The sequence below is a fragment of the Python bivittatus genome, unplaced genomic scaffold (assembly GCF_059951505.1).
Source record: "Python bivittatus isolate LINGU-HERP-01145 unplaced genomic scaffold, Pbiv_v1 ctg000590_np1212, whole genome shotgun sequence".
NCBI lineage: Eukaryota > Metazoa > Chordata > Lepidosauria > Squamata > Pythonidae > Python > Python bivittatus.
This window is the reverse complement of record NW_028277086.1, coordinates 20,546,564-20,567,505: the sequence shown is the minus strand read 5'-3', so window position 1 is coordinate 20,567,505 and position 20,942 is coordinate 20,546,564. Positions and strand designations below refer to the sequence as shown.

The following is a 20,942-nucleotide window of genomic DNA, read 5'->3' as shown; positions in this document are numbered from 1 at the left end:
TGATCACGTGAACAATTTATTTTGAGATACTTACACAGAGGTCAACATAAAATATATTTGAAACATACCAACTTGCTGGTGACCTTGGTCCATTTAAAAGGTATTACAAAAGAAACTGGTGAATACGAATCCAGAAAAAAAAAATCTACGCCAGACAATTGTGTAGCATTCCTGCTTAACGGAAAGGGTGAAGAACAATATATTGAATCAATTTCAATCTTCAGTTATTATTAAGTCCAAGTAACAAATGGGATACTTTTTCATATACTACAAATGTGATACAACATGCAGGAGTGACTCTAATTACATTGGGCATAATTCCTTTGTAAAATCCATGAACTCCTTCTTTCCTATGGAGAAGCAGAACAGATTTATTTGTAACTTTCAACCAGTTTGTAAATTCCTTCAACAAACTCAAATGATGTTATTTTTATATTGTTCCTACTGTATTTTTGGATTATTGTCAACTTGATTATCCATTGCAGAAAACTGCCATGTAAATGTAATTACTAATTCTTTGTACGCTTTTTTTATATTTCCAAATATAGAAATACTAAATCATAATTCCTGGAGAAAATTTTAATTCAGGAAATAACTAATAAACATGTACTGATATCCCACTGAAAGGTATTTGCACATATAGTCAGGTCCAGAAATATTGGGACAGCGACACAATTCTAACATCTTTGGCTCTATATACTACCACAATGGATTTGGAATGAAACAAACACAATGTGCTTTAACTGCAGACTGTCAGCTTTAATTTGAGGGTATGTACATCCAACTCAGGTGAACGGTGTAGGAATTACAATAGTTTGCATATGTGCCTCCCACTTGTTAAGGGACCAAAAGTAATGGGACAGAATAATAATCATAAATCAAACTTTCCCTTTTTAATACTTGGTTGCAAATCCGTTGCAGTCAATCACAGCCTGAAGCCTGGAATGCATAGACATCACCAGACGCTGGGTTTCATCCCTGGTGATGCTCTGCCAGGCCTCTACTGCAACTGTCTTCAATTCCTGCTTGTTCTTGGGGCATTTTCCCTTCAGTTTTGTCTTCAGCAAGTGAAATGCATGCTCAATGGGATTCAGGTCAGGTGATTGACTTGGCCATTGCATAACATTCCACTTCTGTCCCTTCAAAAACTCTCTGGTTGCTTTTGCAGTATGCTTTGGGTCATTGTCCATCTGTACTGTGAAGCGCTGTCCAATGAGTTCTGCAGCATTTGGCTGAATGTGAGCAGATAATATTGCCCAAAACACTGCAGAATTCATCCTGCTGCTTTTGTCAGCAGTCACATCATCAATAAATACAAGAGAACCAGTTCCATTGGCAGCCATACATGCCCACGCCATGACACTACCACCACCATGCTTCACTGATGAGGTGGTATGCTTAGGATCATGAGCAGTTCCTTTCCTTCTCCATACTCTTCTCTTTCCATCACTCTGGTACAAGTTGATCTTGGTCTCATCTGTCCATAGGATATTGTTCCAGAACTGTGAAGGCTTTTTTAGATGTCGTTTGGCAAACTCTAATCTGGCCTTCCTGTTTTTGAGGCTCACCAATGGTTTACATCTTGTGGTGAACCCTCTATTCACTCTGGTGAAGTCTTCTTTTGATTGTTGACTTTGACACACATACACCTACCTCCTGGAGAGTGTTCTTGATCTGGCCAACTGTTGTGAAGGGTGTTTTCTTCACCAGGAAACAGATTCTTCGGTCATCCACCACAGTTGTTTTCCATTGTCTCCCGGGTCTTTTGGTGTTGCTGAGCTCACCGGTGCGTTCCTTCTTTTTGAGAATGTTCCAAACAGTTGTTTTGGCCATGCCTAATGTTCTTGCTATCTCTCTGATGGGTTTGTTTTGTTTCTTCAGCCTAATGATGGCTTGCTTCACTGATAGTGACAGCTCTTTGGATCTCATCTTGAGAGTTGACAGCAACAGATTCCAAATGCAAACAGCACACTTGAACTGAACTCTGGGCCTTTTATCTGCACATTGTAATTGGGGTACTGAGGGGATATCACACACCTGGCCATGGAACAGCTGAGAAGCCAATTGTCCCATTACTTTTGGTCCCTTAACAAGTGGGAGGCACATATGCAAACTGTTGTAATTCCTACACCGTTCACCTGAGTTGGATGTACATACCCTCAAATTAAAGCTGACAGTCTGCAGTTAACGCACATTGTGTTTGTTTCATTCCAAATCCAATGTGGTGGTGTACAGAGCCAAAGATGTTAGAATTGTGTCGCTGTCCCAATATTTCTGGACCTGACTGTATTAGTGTGATGACTGGGATCTCTAAATCCCTACATAAAAACTTTGTCCATATTCACAGGCTTATATTCCAAATATTATACAGAAGGAAAGAAAAGAATGGGAAGAGACAAAAATAAGTTCAGCTACTTGCTTTCCATCATTCCCTCTGCTGAAACCTGATAAAATCTTCCCACCCTGGTTCACAGCTCCAAGGGGTATGTTCCCAGGCCTGTGCCTTAATTCCAATTCAGAAACCCCCAATTTCCCTATGAAATAAATATTTAATAATCTTGAGAAATGAAGGTTAGGATAGAAAAAACTCTTATTAGATTTACATTCCCAGACCTACCTCCATGTCCTATGGATGACATTGAGTACTCCAGAGTATCTGTTGTGCTGATCCTGGAGACGTGCCCTCACCACCTGATATGGGTATGTTGCTGTGACTGCAAATATTTTGGATAATGCTGCCATGGTAATATATTCTAAAGTGTTCTACGAATGGAAAAGGACCGATGTTAGTTCTCAACTATTTTGCAAAACCACAGAAATGTATCGATTTAAACTCATTACTGTATTTTTCTATCTTTATACAAGTGTTCTAATACCATGATATTTTATACAGCTGTGCAAAGCAACAAAATGGGCTGATGTGAGTGAGGCAGCTGCTCCCTCTAGGAAGCTTGGCATAGTTGCTCTTTCCCAGACTGCCAGTGCATGCGGTCTTTTTATTTGCTTAGGTATTTGTTTTAATACACAGAAATAAAGAAAAAGGAGAAAAACACCACATCTATCTGCAGTAGCTCATGTTTAAACACAGCAGTAAACTCCTGGCTATGTAAAGTTGGCAACGTTCTCCATTATTTTGATAGAGAGTTCATAAACTGACAGAGAACACACAACATCAATCCAAGACAGTAACCCAAGGCAGCACTGTCTTTCCATTATAACATCATATACGTTTATACCATGCCCCATGATGGTTAAATCCATAGTTCTTCATAACATAATACCTTCCAAATATGCTTTTCAGCCTTTAATGATGGAAATACAATAACATCTTGATGAAAAAAGAACCAAGACCCTGCTGGGTGTCAGCTGATGTGCCCAGTAGTAAACATGAAAGTCAGGAAAGATAGGAATCCACCACTGTACACAACAGTAATTTAGATAAAATTTAGGAGACTATCCTTCAAAACATTAGTAACCTACCAACCTACTTTCTTTTCCAGCCCCACTAATCTGATCTGCTTCCAGTTGGGCACTCCCTATGCAAGAGTGGTGCAGCCCTTCAACTCCTACATGCCAAATCAGGCAAGGAGAAAATACGCCTGGCACCCATCATCATCATCATCATCATCAGGCTTATATGTGCAAGGCACGTAGAGCAGAACCAAGTTCTCACAGCTACCCATCTTGGTATGAGCAAGCCCCAAACAATACAACTGCTCAGGGGGTCACAACCCACAGTCTGAGAATCCCTGTGACATATTTATGTGGGAATCCTTGTAGGTACATGCTCAGTGTTGAGGCAATCATCATTTAAATAGCATTTATCTTTTTTCATAAACTCACTGGGATTTTTTTTTTACTATTTATAGTAATAGTAATCTGAGATAATCAGTTTGAAATGTTTACCTCTACAAATAAAGAACCCTGTGATATTTAAAAGAATTCAGACATTAAATGAAGCCCCAATTTTTACAGATTCCTATATATACTGTACATTAGAAACGATAAGAAGCACATGTAGTTTACTCCAATTAATTGGGTAATTATTTACCAAAATGATGTACCACATAAATAATTAAGTCATACTATATCATCAGCATATAATAACGGTGTTGAACAGCCACTTTTATGTCCAGTATGTCCTTCAGTGTCTGAGACGGACCAATAATTTCAGTATCAAATTAAATATAAGAGAAGATTAAGTTCCATGAGACATCTTAATGGAAAAGAAAAAGTACATGAAATATACATATACTGAAGCAGCTGTGTATACATATACATGATGATGACCTGGGAAAGGCCTCCAATCAACAGCCTTATGTCTTCTGGAGAATGTAGCTGACTTAACATTTCAAGGTATGACGTTTTGTGATGCACCCTTTGAATGTGTTGTGCAGCCCTAACATTTTATGTGAAGCAGATGCTTCCAATTTATAGTTTATCTTACCAGTTTCATATCTGATGGTCTGTTTTTATATTTATTATATCGGGATTTTAATTCTTCATAAGCCATAAACTGAAGGGCTCCATGTGATGTTCCAAACAGACCAGGTACAAATCCCTGAAGCAGTTAAAAAAACAAAATGTGAAAATGATCCAGTTTACCATACATATTATATAGTTAAAACCCAGCATTGCCAATACATATATAGTGATGGGGTGATCCAAATTACAGAATACATTTTATAGAAAAGAAGATTCAGTCTGGTTTTCATATATGAATTCTATGAAGGCCATATTTGATTGAAGCACTACTTTACAAAAGCCCTTTTCTAAATTTCAATTTCGATCTATCTACTTATTCAATGACTCAATGATATGTATTTTACAAGTATTAATAACTTTTTAAAAAAATTATAGAATAAACAATTACAATTTAGACATTCTAAACATACGAGAATGAGAACTGAAACTTAGCCACAAATCTTGTGCACTGAAACCCATGCGACGACTGTTCAACCTGTTCAATGACAAAATACTAATATTAGAACTCTTGACCAGCCTCCTAATTAACTTACCTTATATAGCCCACGTATACCTTCATATTTGTATATTTTAATAAGAGCGTCAATCATTCCTTCGTACTGCTTCTTTGACAAGTCAACACCAGCTTCATATTGTAACACAAGTCGAGTCTTGGTTACCCATATTGGGTTAGTAATACACAAAGTCATCGCTCCTATCAAATATAATTTGAAAATCTTATCAGTGCTAGCATTTTAGTATTAGAGAACTTCAAACATAATTTGCAAATTTCTGATTTCAATAAAATCTGTTGTTTATGAAACATAGGACCTATTTATGTACTGTATCTCATGAAATGTATGTATTAAAATTGCAAAAAACTCAGTATCTATAATTCAGTGGCAAATATGTACTGAAGAGTTATATATAACTACAATTATAATCCTAAATCAACTCTCTTTGGAGGAAAATCCATTTAATACATTAATTTTTTTTCAGTATAAATTGTATTGTAAAGTTGGGAATACATTTTGTGGCATCTTTGTATTGTGGCCAGGAAGTATGGATAAGAATTTATATTTATAAGTTAGTGTCAAAAAAATCTTATAGCAAGTTGAGTATTTTTACTTTCAGAAGGACAAAAACATATTTGTAGATGTTCAAAATTATTTTCTGAACAAAACATAACTCAACAAAAACAAAGCACAGCATATAGGCAGGCTAGAAATAGCTCATATATTTCTTACCAGCTTCAGCTGCTGATACTAGGTGTTCAGCTGCTCCAAGGCTTTCCAGCTTATCCTCTGTCTTGTAGGCTTTAATTGCATTGTAGCTGAAGAATCAAATATAAAGTAAGGTTAGCAAATCCAGATTATTACTTGTTATAGAAGCATTAAAATAACCTGTATAAGTAAAGCTTAGGTAGCCATATTGGCTGTAAGAAAAACCTCAGAATATTTATTGTGGGAATATCACAAACCACCATGCAGGCTTTTGAGTTTTAAGAACTTTTTATCTAATAAGACTGTAATAACCCCTCATTTCTGCTTATTTTTGCATCTTGCCTGGTTAGCAATTTTGGGAATTTGAATGTTTGCATACCATTGTGTGATCCTGAGCTTGTGTATATTATTGTCATGGGAATAATGGAATTGTATATAAATTCATCCAAATTAAGCATCAATATAAAATGTAGGCTTGAACTAAATAGCTATTTCACACATGCCCAATTACTGTGAATAGCTTTCCTCAAACTGACCCTGTGCACATTCACAAACAGCTTTCAATATTTTCCTGTGGTTCAAAGACAATTAGATATTGCCTGCTTTCCCTAACATGGGACTTTCCATATGTTTGTGACAAAATTCTTCCAAGGAAGGAGGTTTGGATATGGCATTAAAAGTAAGGCCACAATCTAAAGCCAAATAGATTTTGATGTCTGACAATCTTGAATTATATTCAGTGGCCACAAAATGGGAAGGCAGCTTACACAACTGATGCTTCTCCTCACTTCTTCTGTTGAAGCTCCTGGTATATGCTATAAACGTCTCCAGGTGACCAAGAGGCAATCCTAAACAGTACTGCTGTGTTATATACAGATTGGGGCAGCGCAATAGATTTCATTCTAAAAAGATGCTTCAGAGAGAGCACGGTCGCAAACGTAGCACTGTTTTCCACTCTATAATGCAGCTGAATCTTTTCCTGGAAAAAGACTTCAGAGGGCTGTTATGTTAGTATCCTAACATGTTCCAAAGCACCTTTTGGGGAACTGAGTCCAAAATGATACATAGCCCTAATACAGATGTAATGCAAGAAGAGAAATTATCTGAAATCACAGACAGGAGCTTGCAACATCCCTCTCTACCTGCTTCCGCTTTCCCACTGCAGTCTTGTATGACACAACCGATAATCTTAGATAGGTCTCCAAGTCTCCAGAGAAGATCTTGGGGAGTACAGGAGGCTATGGGGAGGAGGAAAGGAAAAGAAAGATCAGTTGCGCAAGTTGCCTTTCAAACCACTGCACAATGACTCCCGACAGCTATTTTGGTGAGAGGAATTCAATTAGCTATTCAGCCACTGTATGAAGGTTACTGGGTGGTCAAGGAAAGTGTTGCCAAGATTGAGAGACACAGGTCTAGGGCAATAAATATACGTGTGCGTGTGTGTATATAAATAATATCAGACAATTCCCTGCACAGTAACATACTCTCTCTCCTTGTATGTTTCTATAAAATGCTGTATAAAATTAAGGAATGCAATATAAACAAATTGCGGAAGAAAACAAAAAGTCCTCATTAAATAATTATTCTGTTTTTATTGAGAGCAATTCATATTAAATATACTTTAAAGTAGTAGTTGGTGGATAATATGAGATTGCTTATTTAACAGTTGGATTTGTAGTAGTGCCAATAAGAAAGCAATCTTCTAGAATATAAAATGTGTGGTCTATTATATTATATACTATGTTTATATATTTCAAAAAATTCACAACCTCTAGAAGTTAATAATAGCAAGTTAAGCTTTTGATATTGTCTGTGAAAGAATAATCCAAAGCAGCAGAAGTGAGACCATGTAAAAGCTGTTGAGAAGTATTAGATTAGTGCTGTACAATCTTCAGGCTCAAGCCTGGATGGACAGAGTTAACATCTTTGTTAGTATGCTGTAGAAGTAAAACAACTGGGGAAAAGGAAAACTGTTTTGGGATTAACTGGGAATCATTTAAACAGCTTCAACTTACAAGAAAAAATACAGACCCCAAGAGGCACCTGCCCCCCAAACATTTGGAGTCACTCCTTGGTACAGACCACGTAATCCTTCTTGTTTCCAGATGGTTGACAAACAATGCAAGATACCATTGTATTTTGGTCTCAGCTCCAAGCCATCATTCACTATACAAAAGAATTGGAAATTAGTCCAAATGCTGTATGCCCTTGAATCAGTCAGTGAGCAATATGACTCTCTTAGACGATCACATTACGAGTATATATATTTTTATGAGAGCAAAATTCCAATTCACGCATTATACCTCTACAGGCTATATTAACAACCTCATCCCTGATTCCCTAATAGTTCACAGTCCTCAGTCCCTCCTCCACAGGCAGAAAAAGCAGTGGATGTATCTTACATCTTTAAATTAATTTGGGAAAGACAGAAGAAACATCCAGGTCATAAAACATAATTTTTGGAACAGCAATGTTTTAATGCAGAAAATTCAATATCTAATCTGTGGCCTCTGGAGTTAAAGGGTGATCTTAAACAGCAGGCCTAGAAATGGCCTGCCAGCTAAACCAGAATAGTGGACTGAAGGGACCAATGACCCGATTCAGTATTTAGCAATGGTGTACATACAACATTAATGGAGAAGATATGAGTAAAGTCGGGGCAGTTACCACCTGTGGTATCAAGGTCCTGTCAGTTTCTAGGGAAGAGGATGCAGAGAGGGTCTAGTTTTTCCCTTTCATGTACTGTGCTTCAAAGCATTATCGCGCAAGCCTCAGCCTGGCAGTTTTGGATTAGTAATATGGAAGGAGGAGGTTTGGATCCAAGGTAGCCCTCAATCCCTTTCAGGAGTTAACTGTACGACTCCTTCCGGTGGGGAAATGCTACTGGAAATAGATCTACCTCAGAGTAGCAGCAGAAATACACCCGAAGAAGCACAAGTTAGTTACTACAACTATATATTTTTTTTATATCTCACTTTCGTTTGGGAATGCAAAGCGACTGTACTTATTTTCTCCACAACGATCCTGCGCCCATTTAATGTCCGCCTCTCTGGCAGCGGGGAAGAAGAGCGGAGCTCACCTGCGAAGCGGATCTTGACCAAGTCCAGCGGGTGGAGGACTAGCGTGGAGACGACGCCACCGCTCAGCCCGGCCAGCAGGTTCTCGTAGCGCACGTGTCTGAACAGGGGCTTTGCCGTCGGGGCCGAAGTAGCCGACGGGGAAGAAGCAGAGCCCGCCAGCGTACCCTGGACGCCGGGAACGGTGGCGGAATTCATGGGAGAGAAGCAAAGGGAGTCAAAGCGAGAAAAAAAGACCCCGCGCGAGACCCGTAGACACTCGCGTGAACACTAGATTTCCCTTTGACCTCCCCGCCGCCTCCTTCTTCCTATAGGCAGCAACCACCAGTCGCTCATAGTTGCTCCTCCAATCACCCGACAGCATTCATGGCCGGGCCCTCCACGAGGGCGGGACAAGCGTTCCTGTGATCGCGCGGCGGCCGGCTTCTTTCGCCTAAGGTTCTCACCGGCCTCGGCCTCCGGTGACGCCTCGATCCGGAAGTTGTTACGGGAGGTGCTTCTTTTCCCACGTGTTTCGGCGTAGGGGGGTCTCCGGACGGCGGATCGACTCCCTCGGCACGGAAAATGAGGGTGAAGGTGCTGAGCAGGAACCCGGACGACTTTGTGCGCGAAACCAAGCAGGACCTTCAGCGGGGTGAGCGCGACAAGAGAAGCGGGCGGAGGAGGATCGCTCCCTAGGAAACCGGCGAGGGCGCCTCGTTCACAGTAGCCGAGGGGGGCCGCTGCTACATGGCCACGGTTTAATTAGGATTATAAAGGGAGCCGTTACTTTTATTACGAACTTCTCGCCCGGCCCAGTTCCCATCAGGCTGAGGGAAATTTGTACCTGGAGGCTGAGCGGGTTGTTGTTAGCCTTTGGGCTGAGCCCTGATCCCGTTTTTAGATAGTGAGGTGCTGTCGATGGAGTTCAGTTCTTGGGGAGGATGTAGGCATAATTAGGATTTGAAAGGTGGTAAATATAAAATGGGAAATGGATAGTAAATCCAAGGGTGGAAAAAAATGTTTTCCAGGATACTCCTGGCTTTTCACAAAGTACAACAAAATTCAGAGGCAACCTTTATTGATGGTAATATGTTTATTGTGTTATTCGCCTTATTCTAGTTCCACGGAATTATGATCCTGCGTTACACCCATTTGAAATTCCACGGGAATACACAAGGGCGCTAAATGCAACTAAATTAGATCGTATATTTGCGAAACCTTTTGTTGCATCATTAGATGGTCATCGGGATGGAGTTAATTGCATGGCTAAACATCCACAAAGCTTATCTACAGTTCTGTCTGGAGCATGTGATGGAGAGGTAAATGCTACTATAAGACGGCTGAAGCATATGTTTTCATGGTGATTATTAAGTATAGCTATGAAAACTTTTTATAGATTTTGCTAAACGTTTTCCTGTAACATGAGCAAGATTACAGACTTGCTTTTAATGCTTATGGTTACCTCAACAGATCAGGATTCCTTAGCTTATGGCTACCATGACTTTTGATCCTGTTTTTTCATTAATGTTGTCCTTCCCTATGATACAGATGCTTGAGGAAAAAAATAAAACAGGAAACATGTGACCTCCAGAAACAATTGTCAAGTTATAGTAAGAGGGATTTGATAACTTTTACTTAATCTTTTAGCCAGCATAGAAAGTGTATAGGGATTAAAGGCAGCATTATGCAAACAGAATTCTTTTCACAACTGAAGAAAAATTTCTCCATGTCCTTTCCGTGCTTATACCACAACAGGTGTTGTGCAAACATTTAGTTCTGAATTGAATTTGTTTCTATTCTGGCTGATGGAAATAAGATATTTCCTTTTGGAAGATCATCTGGCTTCTGCCTCGGGTTTCTGTGTTGCAGCAATTCAAAGTCTAATTATGAAATCAGTGTGGGAAAACTAAAGTGTCGAATGAAATTCTGTCAGTTTAACTATTAAAAAGATTTCCTGGTACTGTTCAGCTTTATTTTTTATTTCTGTTCAGCTCCCAGAGTGGTAATTTGCTACTATTATTAAATGCTGGGAAATATTGCCTATGTCTAGATTTCAAATGAAGATGAACAGTTTTGTTATAAACTTAATTATGGATTACCATGATATAAGTACGTTGATTTTATTAGGTTAGAATCTGGAACTTGATGAAGCGTGTATGCATCCGTACATTGCAAGCACATGAGGGCTTTGTAAGAGGAATATGTACCAGTTTTTGTGGCACCTCTTTCTTCACTGTGAGTATAATATTGGGAATTAAGGAGTGATATTGAATGCTTATTGTATTTGTTGCTTTTTGCTACTTTTTGTGATGCATTTTGTTTAGCTTATAGTTTATAAATTCTAGTACTGTTAGTTTATAATGCTTGCTTCTTACTGTAGTTTATTGTTTGCACTGTAACAATGTTTTAACTTTCAACATAAATTCTTCCTGGAAGTCTAAAGCAAATTGAGAGATAAACTTACCCTTTGTGGCAGAACCTGTTCCTTTCTTTGAGATTCCAACATTAGCAAAGAACAACTTAATGGTTAGGTTTCTGTTTGAAGATGATAGGTAGCTACACTTGAAAAGTGAATGTGATTTAAACATTTCCTAAATTGTGCAACTGTTGGTTTTGCTTCCACCAAACAATTCAGTAATTATACCCTTGTGAGCCTGCAGTATATACTTCACCATAGATAATAGTACTTTTGTTTGGTGGGAATGTGAATTTGTTTATGACTATTTTGAAAGTATTTCATAAAGTATTATATTTAGATCATTTGGATATTTTTGGATCTTAAGTGTGCTGCTTGATTCAGTGTGTTTCTACATAGAATATATCCCACTTTCTTTTGATCTTTATGGTAAAAGTAGCTGTCTTGACACATGGCATTGATATAGTTCACTGCTTCATTCAGCTGTTCTTTTCACATTTTTTCAGAGGACACGAGCTTATTTGTTTTTTAAATTCTGTTTCATAAAAATACCAAGATTATGGAATAGACATGAAGTAGAATAAGAGACAATATTTCTTCAGCTGGAAAACAATGGTGATATGAAAAACTGGCATTGTATTTACTTGCTATGTTGGATTTGTTTTATGTATATACTTGAAAGATTGATATAAAACTGTTCATAATGCTTTCAACATAAAGAGGAAAGGACTGGTTCATAAGGCTGTTACTAGACATGTGCTGTGCTTTGGATTCAAAGCTGAAAAGGTGCATTGGAGATGGGCTTACAGAGCAGCTTACACAGTCCCAAAAACATGTGTTTGACTTGATTGACTATGTGTCTCTGCTCATTCCAAAGTTTGTTTTTGGCTTCAGAACTGAAGTTCAGTGCATCTATAGCTGCTACTGTGAAAATTTAATCTTCTATTTTTTCAAATCATTAGGTGGGTGATGATAAAACGGTGAAGCACTGGAAAATGGAGGAGCCAGCTTATGGGGAAGCAGAAGAACCAATAAATACCATTCTTGGAAAGGTATTAATGTATTAATTATCTTGTTTTACTTTTTCTTGAATTTGTTTTGCAATGTACAAACTTAGAATCCATATATTTTTTCTGAAACTGATTTTTATTTCCTTTAAGGATAACAAATGGGTGTAATATTTCAATTGTAAAACTTTCTGGAACTTGGATTAAGAGAAGAGCCATTGTTTAGCTTTGATCTAATTATTGTAGCAGCAACTATTAATACAACAGTAACTGCTCATTTGGGATTTGTTTTTACTTGCTGTAGGTTTGCTGAAAGTATGACCAAATTAACTAAAACCTGAAGCTCTCCAGCTGTTTTGAACTGTAGTTCCTATAATCCTTTGTTATTGTCCATGCTGGCTGAGATTGATGGGAGTTGAAGTCTGAAATGCTTGGAAGACATCTGGTTATGCACACAAATGAAACATTCTGATAGAAGAACCACTAAAATGCCGTGGGTCTGAATTATTTATACTATGCTATATAGGATGATCTATGTAATTTAAAAATCTTGTGAGGGGGGTTAGTATTTATACAGTTCATAACGTTTTTGGAGTGTTGTATATTATACAGCATTTTAAAAGCAAGGAAGCAGGCGGCTGTACATGCTTCTTGGAGCTATGGACAGGTTCAAGAGTTAATGAGAAGAACCAACAGTATCTATAAAAGTCCTTCTGTTCTCAGATGACCCAGCTGCCATGATGATAGTGAATCTCTGGGTCATAGCAAGTTTTAGAAGAAATGACTCCTGCCAGATTGGGATCAAATAACCAGTAGCTGATAAAATAACCAGTAGCTGATCCTTCGCAAAATGGATTTCTTTACGCAGGCTGTTACTGATGTCTCAGATTTAAAACCTTTGACTATAAAATCCAGTAGTTGATTCTGTTTGTTTTTTATATTTTAAAGACAGTGTACACTGGAATCGATCATCATTGGAAGAAACCTGTATTTGCTACTTGTGGTCATCAGGTTGATATCTGGGATGAGCAGAGAACTAGTCCTTTATGTTCTTTGACTTGGGGAGTCGATAGCATAAACAGTGTTAAATTCAATCCAATTGAGGTAATAATTTGGTTAGTTTATATATGATACTATAACTGTTTTCACTAAATAACAATACTAGCAACATGGTTATGGTCATAAAACATATGTGAAGACACTGGTCTCTGCCACAGGGATTTTAAGTAAAACAAAACTGAAGAATGAGAAGGTTTAAGTGACTGCAGAAATGCCTAGAATATATCATGACTGAGGCAGCTTAAACATTGATTAGATAAATAAATTCATTTGAATAAAGCAGTCCTTAATCGAACAGATCCTCGAGACTCTTTACAGTTATACTCATTTTTCAGCCAATGTGGTTTTATACTTTTTAAAAAATCATTGATATTTAAGGAAGGATGCGGTTTGGTTTTGCAATAATAAATCTGACAGGCTGAATTAATTTTGACTCTTGGGAACTATGGATAACAAACCGGAGCAGGATCAAATATTAAAGTGCAAATGGATTTTTAAAGAGGGGGAAGAATGACTTGCTGAACAGCAGTGATAAAAGTGGGGAAGTATTTGCAGAAAGATGAAAGTTGGAACATGAAGAATGCTTCAGAAGCCTCACGGCAAGTGAGTGCTAAGACAATGCAGAGCAGTGCTTAGCAAGGATAATTGCTTGCCTACTCTGTACTAGGTAGCCTTGAGTTCAGTAGTTTCCAGTGTGGGAATGTGTAGGGCCTTTGTTTTGTTCAAGAATTATAAAATCCTATAACAATCTGCTCCTATTCCTGAGAAAGAGGGATAAGTGTGCTACTACACTGTCCTTTTCATTGCTCTCCACATGTAGAGGGTGAATGTCTGCCACAAGGCGAGGGAATGGGAGGAGCCGTAGCTATCACTTCAGCTTGAGAGCAGTGAGTCTTAAAAATAATATGTGGAGTCTGCAGATAGAGGAGGTTCTCCATCTGTGAATTCTATGTATTTTTCTAGAATCCTGTTCTCACTGAAGTGCTATTTGGTGAATGTAAGAAAACCTATCCTTTTCACACACGAACACTTGAAAAGCGGGTGGAGGATTGTTGTTACGGCATGAGTACTTAGAAAATGTTTGAGTTTAATTCTCTGCACTTGCTCTTTTTTTTTAAGCAACAACATTTTTTAAAAAAATCAGCTGCTGTTTTGTGCATGTGCCTTTGAAAGCTTTATTAATTTAAGGATAAGGGTGCTAGTTAAAACAGGTTATTTACATATTATGTCTATTTCTGATTAATAACTGCAGTTATACCTAAATCAATTTCCTGCATAATGATATTTAAATAGTAATGCAATTATAATCAAATTCTACTAGAGAACTTGCATATTTGGGCAGATTCAAAATACAATAATTAAATAATTCTTTTCAGATGAATATTTTGGGAAGCTGTACTTCAGACAGAAATATTGTGCTGTATGATATGAGACAATCAACTGCCCTAAAGAAGGTAATATACATATTCTTTAAAAAAAGTCCACTTGCATGAACATGTATGTACTAATCAATTGTGCATTAAATACTGCTTCATTTTGATATTTGCACAGATTTAGATTTTTCTAGTTCAAATTCCTGTAAAATGTATAAAACACAGAAAACAGCTGTATTGGAGATCGTTGTAGATAGGGTGGGCAACTTTTTGGTAATTGTGAGCTTGCATTTTTAAAAAATTATTTTGTCCGGCAAGGCCTGCAGTGAGTGTGATGGTGACTTAATGACCTCCCCATTGAAGGAAGGATTTGGAGATTTGGTGGGGGTTACATTATCTAGATTGATTAACCCTTTCTGAGGCTTCACACAATAATTTTTCTCTGTTCACTGAAAATAAGTGGAAATTGTATCATAGTTATTTGCTTTTGAATGTTGGTAGTCCTTGAGTTACAATCATTTGTTCAGCGACTGTTTGAAATTACGATGGTGCTGAAAAAATAGACTTATGACTGGTCCCCAAAGTTATGGCTGTTGCAGCACCCCTATGGTTAAATGACCGTGACCTGAGAGCTTGGCAACCTGTTTGCACTTACGACATGTGATCACCATTTGCAACCTTACCTGCCAGCTTCCTACAAGCAAAGCCAATGGGGAAGCTGGCAGAGGAGGTCACAAGTCGCTTGGGTAAGTCTCCCCCACTCACCCCGGCCTTTCTTTGCTTGCATGCACCACACCCTTCTTATCCCTTCGATCACATGAACGCACTGCACCCTCTTTCCCCCTTCGCTCGCATGCACCAGTGCCCTCCTCCCCCTTTCGGTTGCTCACACATACCGTACCCCCTTCATGCTGCGCTGCAGCTCTGGGGTTTTGCAGGAGGAAGGAGAAAGCCTCATGAGCAGCCAGAAGCTTCCAGTGTGAGTTGCAGAACATGCACTGAAGCACCCTAGAGAGTCCTTCAGTCCCTGGAAGTGCCCCTGGAGAATCCTCAAGCAAGCGAAGGAGGGAAGGAGGGTGCGGTGTGTGCGTGGGCGAGCAAAGGGGGAAGGAGGGTGCTGGTGCATTTGAGTGAGTGAAGGAGGGAAGGGGGACGCTGGTGCATGCAAGCAAGCAAAGGGGGAAGGAGGATGCTGGTGCATGCATGCAAGTGAAGGAGGGAAGGAGGGCGTGGTGCGTGCATGGAAGCAAAGGTCGTAAGTCGAGGACTACCTGTAAGTGGTCAGTTTTGCCACTTCAGCAAGACATTCAGCACAGTCCCTTTCATTGCCTTTTTGTTTAATTCAAAACAGGTTAGAGAATTCCTGAGCAGTGAAGCAAATTGCTGCCAGTGTATTTCTGATCTACATTTAAACCGATAAATGTAATTTGAAAATAGCTGTCCTAAAGGCAAGGCAATAACATGAGCTGAACTTGTTGCTGTGTATAGTATTGTAAAGGTGCACTGGTTGTGATGATTGATGGCCTAAAATAGGAGTTACTTTATTTTTTACCTACTGCTTCAGTTAAGATAAATTGAAAAATGTTTCTAATGAGAAAATTGTGCTTCATTTATATGCTAAATTCATTGAAATGTTTTAGAAAATAAAATGTGCATTAGCTTCCCCCAATTCAGTACCTGTTTATTTTTGAATTCTGGGAATTATAGTTCCAATTAATCTGGAAGGTAGCAAATTTTTAAAGTGTTTATATAAATAGAAAAGGAGGGTATAAATTTAATCATAAATGTGAATCAGTTGAGGAAGGGTAATGTTAATTGTGCCTGTTATAGGAACTGAATTTTTGGAGCAGTAGATTCTGTGACCCCTTCATGGATCACTGCCTTGTCGTGGCGAAGGGGCTTGCGTAACTCAGTGAAGCCATGAGCTATACTGTGCAGGGCCACCCAAGACGGACAGGTCATGACAGAGAGTTCTGACAAAATGTGGTCCACTGGAGAAGGAAATGGCAACCCACTCCAGTATCCTTGCCAAGAAAACCCCATGGACAATGTTAAAAGGCTAAAAGATATGACACCGGAAGATGAGCCCCTCAGGTCGGAAGGTGTCCAATATGCTACTGGGGAAGAGCGGAGGGCATTTCCAAGTAGCTCCAGAAAGAGTGAAGCGGCTGGGCCAAAGCCGAAAGGACGTTCAGCTGTGGATATATCTGGAAGCGAAAAGAAGGTCCGATGCTGTAAAGAACAATATTGTATAGGTACCTGGAATGTAAGATCTATGAACCAAGGCAAGCTGGATGTGGTCAAACATGAGATGACAAGATTGAACGTCGACATCTTGGGAATCAGCGAATTGAAATGGACGGGAATGGGTGAATTTAATTCAGGTAACCATTATATCTACTACTGTGGCCAAGAAACCCTTAGAAGAAATGGAGTTGCACTCATAGTGAATAAGAGAGTGGGAAAGGCAGTAATGGGGTACAACCTCAAAAACGACAGAATGATCTCAGTGTGTATCCAAGGCAAACCACTCAACATCACAGTAATCCGTCTATGCCCCAACCACTGATGCTGAAGAAGCTGAAGTTGACCGGTTCTATGAAGACCTACAACACCTTCTAGAACTAGCACCAAAAAAAGATGTCCTTTTCATCATAGGGGATTGGAATGCTAAAGTAGGAAGTCAAGGAGTAATCGGAATAACAGGCAAGTTTGGCCTTGGAGCACAAAATGAAGCAGGGCAAAGGCTAATAGAATTCTGTCAAGAGAACAAGCTAGTCATAGCAAACACTCTTTTCCAACAACACAAGAGACAACTCTACACATGGACATCACCAGATGGTCAATACCGAAACCAGATTGATTACATACTTCGCAGCCAAAGATGGAGAAGCTCTATACAGACAGCAAAAACAAGACCAGGAGCTGACTGTGGCTCAGATCATGAGCTTCTTACTGCAAAATTTAGGCTTAAATTGAAGAATGTAGGGAAAACCACTAGACCACTCAGGTATGACTTAGATCATATTCCTTGTGAGTACACAGTGAAGGTGATGAATAGATTTAGAGGGTTAGATTTGGTAGACAGAGTGCCTGAAGAACTATGGACAGAGGTCTGTAACATTGTATAGGAGGCAGCAACTAAAACCATCCCAAGGAAAAAGAAATGCAAGAAAGCAAAATGGCTGTCTATGAGGCATTACAAATAGCTGTGGAAAGAAGGAATGTGAAAAGCAAGGGTGAAAGGGAAAGATATAAGCAACTGAATGCAGATTTACAGAGAATAGCAAGGAGAGATAAGGCCTTCTTAAATGAACAGTGCAAAGAAATTGAGGAAAACAATAGAATGGAGAAGACTAGAGATCTCTTCAAGAAAATTGGAGATATCAAAGGAACGTTTAGTGCAAAGATGGGCATGATAAAGGACAAAAAAGGCAGGGACCTAACAGAAGCAGAAGAGATTAAGAAGAGGTGGCAAGAATACACAGAACTATACAAGAAAGATCTTAATGTCCCTGATGTCCATGCTGGTGTGGTCACGGACCTTGAGCCAGATATCCTAGAGAGTGAAGTCAAGTGGGCCTTAGGAAGCATTGCTAACAACAAAGCTAGTGGGGATGACAGTATTCCAGCTGAGTTATTTAAAATACTAAAAGATGATGCTGTTAAAGTGCTGCACTCAATATGCCAGCAAGTTTGGAAAACGCAACAGTGGCCACGGGATTGGAAAAGGTCAGTTTACGTTCCAATTCCAAAGAAGGGCAATGCCAAAGAATGCTCAAACTATTGCACAATTGCACTCATTTCACATGCTAGCAAGGTTATGCTCAAAATCCTACAAGCTAGGCTTCAGCAGTACGTGAACCGAGAACTACCAGATGTACAAGCTGGGTTTCGAAGAGGCAGAGGAACTAGAGATCAAATCGCCAACATTCGCTGGATCATGGAGAAAGCACGAGAGTTCCAGAAAAACATCTGCTTCATTGACTATGCAAAAGCCTTCGATTGTGTGGATCACAACAAACTCTGGCAAATTCTTAAAGAGATGGGGGTACCAGACCATCTTACCTGTCTCCTGAGAAATCTGTATGCGGGCCAAGAAGCAACAGTTAGAACCGGTCACGGAACAACCGATTGGTTCAAAATAGGGAAAGGAGTACGACAAGGCTGTATACTGTCACCCTGCTTATTTAACCTATATGCAGAGTACATCATGAGAAATGCCAGGTTGGAAGAATCACAAGCCGGAATTAAGATTGCAGGGAGAATCATCAATAATCTCAGATATGCAGACGATACCACCCTAATGGCAGAAAGTGAAGAAGAACTAAAGGGCCTCTTGATGAGGGTGAAGGAGGAGAGTGCGAAAGCTGGCTTGAAACTCAACATTAAAAAAACTAAGATTATGGCATCTGGACCCATCAATTCCTGGCAAATAGGGTTAGGGTTAGGGTTAGAAATGGAAGCAGTAACAGACTTCATTTATTTGGGCTCCAAGATCACCGCAGACGGAGACTGCAGCCATGAAATTAAAAGATGCTTGCTCCTTGGGAGGAAAGCTATGGCAAACCTAGATAGCATATTAAAAAGCAGAGACGTCACCTTGCTGACAAAGATCCGCATAGTCAAAGCTATGGTTTTTCTAGTAGTAACGTATGGCTGTGAGAGCTGGACCATAAAGAAGGCTGAGCACCGAAGAATTGATGCCTTTGAACTGTGGTGCTGGAGAAGACTCTTAAGAGTCCCCTGGACTGCTAGGAGGTCAAACCAGTCAATCTTAAAGGAAATCAACCCTGATTGCTCATTGGAAGGATCGATAATGAAGCTCAAGCTCAGGTACTTTGGTCGCCTATTGCGAAGAGAGGAGTCTTTGGAAAAGACCCTGATGCTGGGAAAGATTGAAGGCAAAAGGAGAAGAGGACGGCAGAGGATGAGATGGTTAGATAGCATCACTGAAGCAATGAGCATGAAACTGAGCAAACTCAGGGAGGCAGTGAAGGACAGGAAGGCCTGGCGCAATATGGTTCATGGGGTCACGAAGAGTCGGACATGACTTAACGACTGAACAACAACAACAGATTCTGTGAACGAGAATCCATTGGATAAATAGGCTAGACGATAACCTGTCCTCCATTCAGTGCTGCCATAAATTTCCTAGAATGAGTTCATTTTTGCTGTACAAATGGTCCTCGACTTATGACCATTCATTCAGCGACCATTCGAAGTTACCAGTCCTTGGCATTCCAGCTGTCCCAGTACTCCCACGGTCACATGATCCTGACCTTGCCTCCTGTGCACCCTCCCTGACCCTTGCCAAACTTCCCTCATGCACCCTGTGACCTGCTCCGACCCTTGCTGTGCCACCCTCGCGGACCCTTCTCAAGCCTTGCCGTGCCTTTTGCACACCCTTGTGCACCCTCGCCATGCCTCCCTCATGCCCTCCCCTATCCAGCAGCAGCCACTTACCTGCCTGCCAGCCTGCTTGTGAGCTGCCCAGGACTTACAGTTTCTGCCAGCTTCCCCACTGACATGTTGTGGAAAGCCAGCAGGAAGTTGCTCACCTAACGACCATGGGATTCGGTTAACGACAACCGGGATTGCAGGGATTGCCATTGATAAGTGATGTGGTTGCACTTTATGACTGCATTGCTTAGCAACAGACATTCTAGTCCCAATTGCCATCGTAAGTCAAGGACCACCTGTAATTATTATACTGTGTCCTTTTACCTGGCTGAGCCCTATGACATATCTGATTCTTGATGCTTTCACCAATATGTTCATCTTTCACTGAGAGATTACGTAGATTGCTCAGTTCTTTAACGAGTATTAACACACCTGCACAACATCTATTTATTTATTTGACTTGTGTCCCACCTTTGGTCAATTCAAGGTGGCATATATTCCTAATGCTCCTGCCTCCTATTTTCTCCACAACAACACTATAAGGTGGTTGGGCTGAGAGAGAACAACTAGCCCAAAGTAATAATTGTTTATTATATAATTGATTATAAACACATTTGTATTGAATCGTAATTATATAATTTATTTGTAATGTATAGTTTATTATAATAAACAGTACATGTCTATTGATTGTTTTTCCTACTTCTAAATATTTAAATTTTCTCAGGTTATTTTGGATATGAGAACAAATACACTTTCCTGGAATCCCATGGAAGCTTTCATTTTCACTGCAGCAAATGAGGATTACAAGTAAGAAATATTGATTTTGCTTGAAATATCTAAGGTAATCAGTTTTGATTACCTTAGATTCAAGAGATTTGTAAATGTTGATATATTGATTAATAATATTTGTAATCTGCTCCATAGCAAATGTTTTCTTG

General features: G+C 39.5%; 2 protein-coding genes across 2 annotated transcripts in view; one reads left to right on the top strand and one right to left on the bottom strand.

The window, feature by feature from the left end:
- On the bottom strand, window positions 1–9,030 carry SLC25A32 (solute carrier family 25 member 32). The gene is made up of 7 exons (XM_007427604.3): window positions 8,767–9,030; window positions 7,703–7,853; window positions 5,712–5,797; window positions 5,019–5,179; window positions 4,448–4,561; window positions 2,618–2,763; window positions 1–350 (listed from the first exon to the last, which is right to left on the bottom strand). The coding sequence occupies exons 1-7, from the start codon at window positions 8,960–8,962 to the stop codon at window positions 221–223; spliced, it is 984 nt and encodes a 327-aa protein (XP_007427666.2). The 5' UTR covers window positions 8,963–9,030; the 3' UTR covers window positions 1–220.
- Window positions 9,031–9,142: 112 nt separating this feature from the next.
- Window positions 9,143–20,942, top strand: part of DCAF13 (DDB1 and CUL4 associated factor 13) — a 32,838-nt gene continuing 21,038 nt past the window's right edge. Inside the window, exons 1-7 of the mRNA XM_088149060.1 lie at window positions 9,143–9,398; window positions 9,866–10,065; window positions 10,874–10,981; window positions 12,125–12,214; window positions 13,118–13,273; window positions 14,605–14,682; window positions 20,729–20,811. Of these exons, the coding sequence (XP_088005186.1) occupies window positions 9,329–9,398; window positions 9,866–10,065; window positions 10,874–10,981; window positions 12,125–12,214; window positions 13,118–13,273; window positions 14,605–14,682; window positions 20,729–20,811 (785 nt within the window). The 5' untranslated portion in view covers window positions 9,143–9,328. The remainder of the gene's footprint in view (window positions 9,399–9,865; window positions 10,066–10,873; window positions 10,982–12,124; window positions 12,215–13,117; window positions 13,274–14,604; window positions 14,683–20,728; window positions 20,812–20,942) is intronic.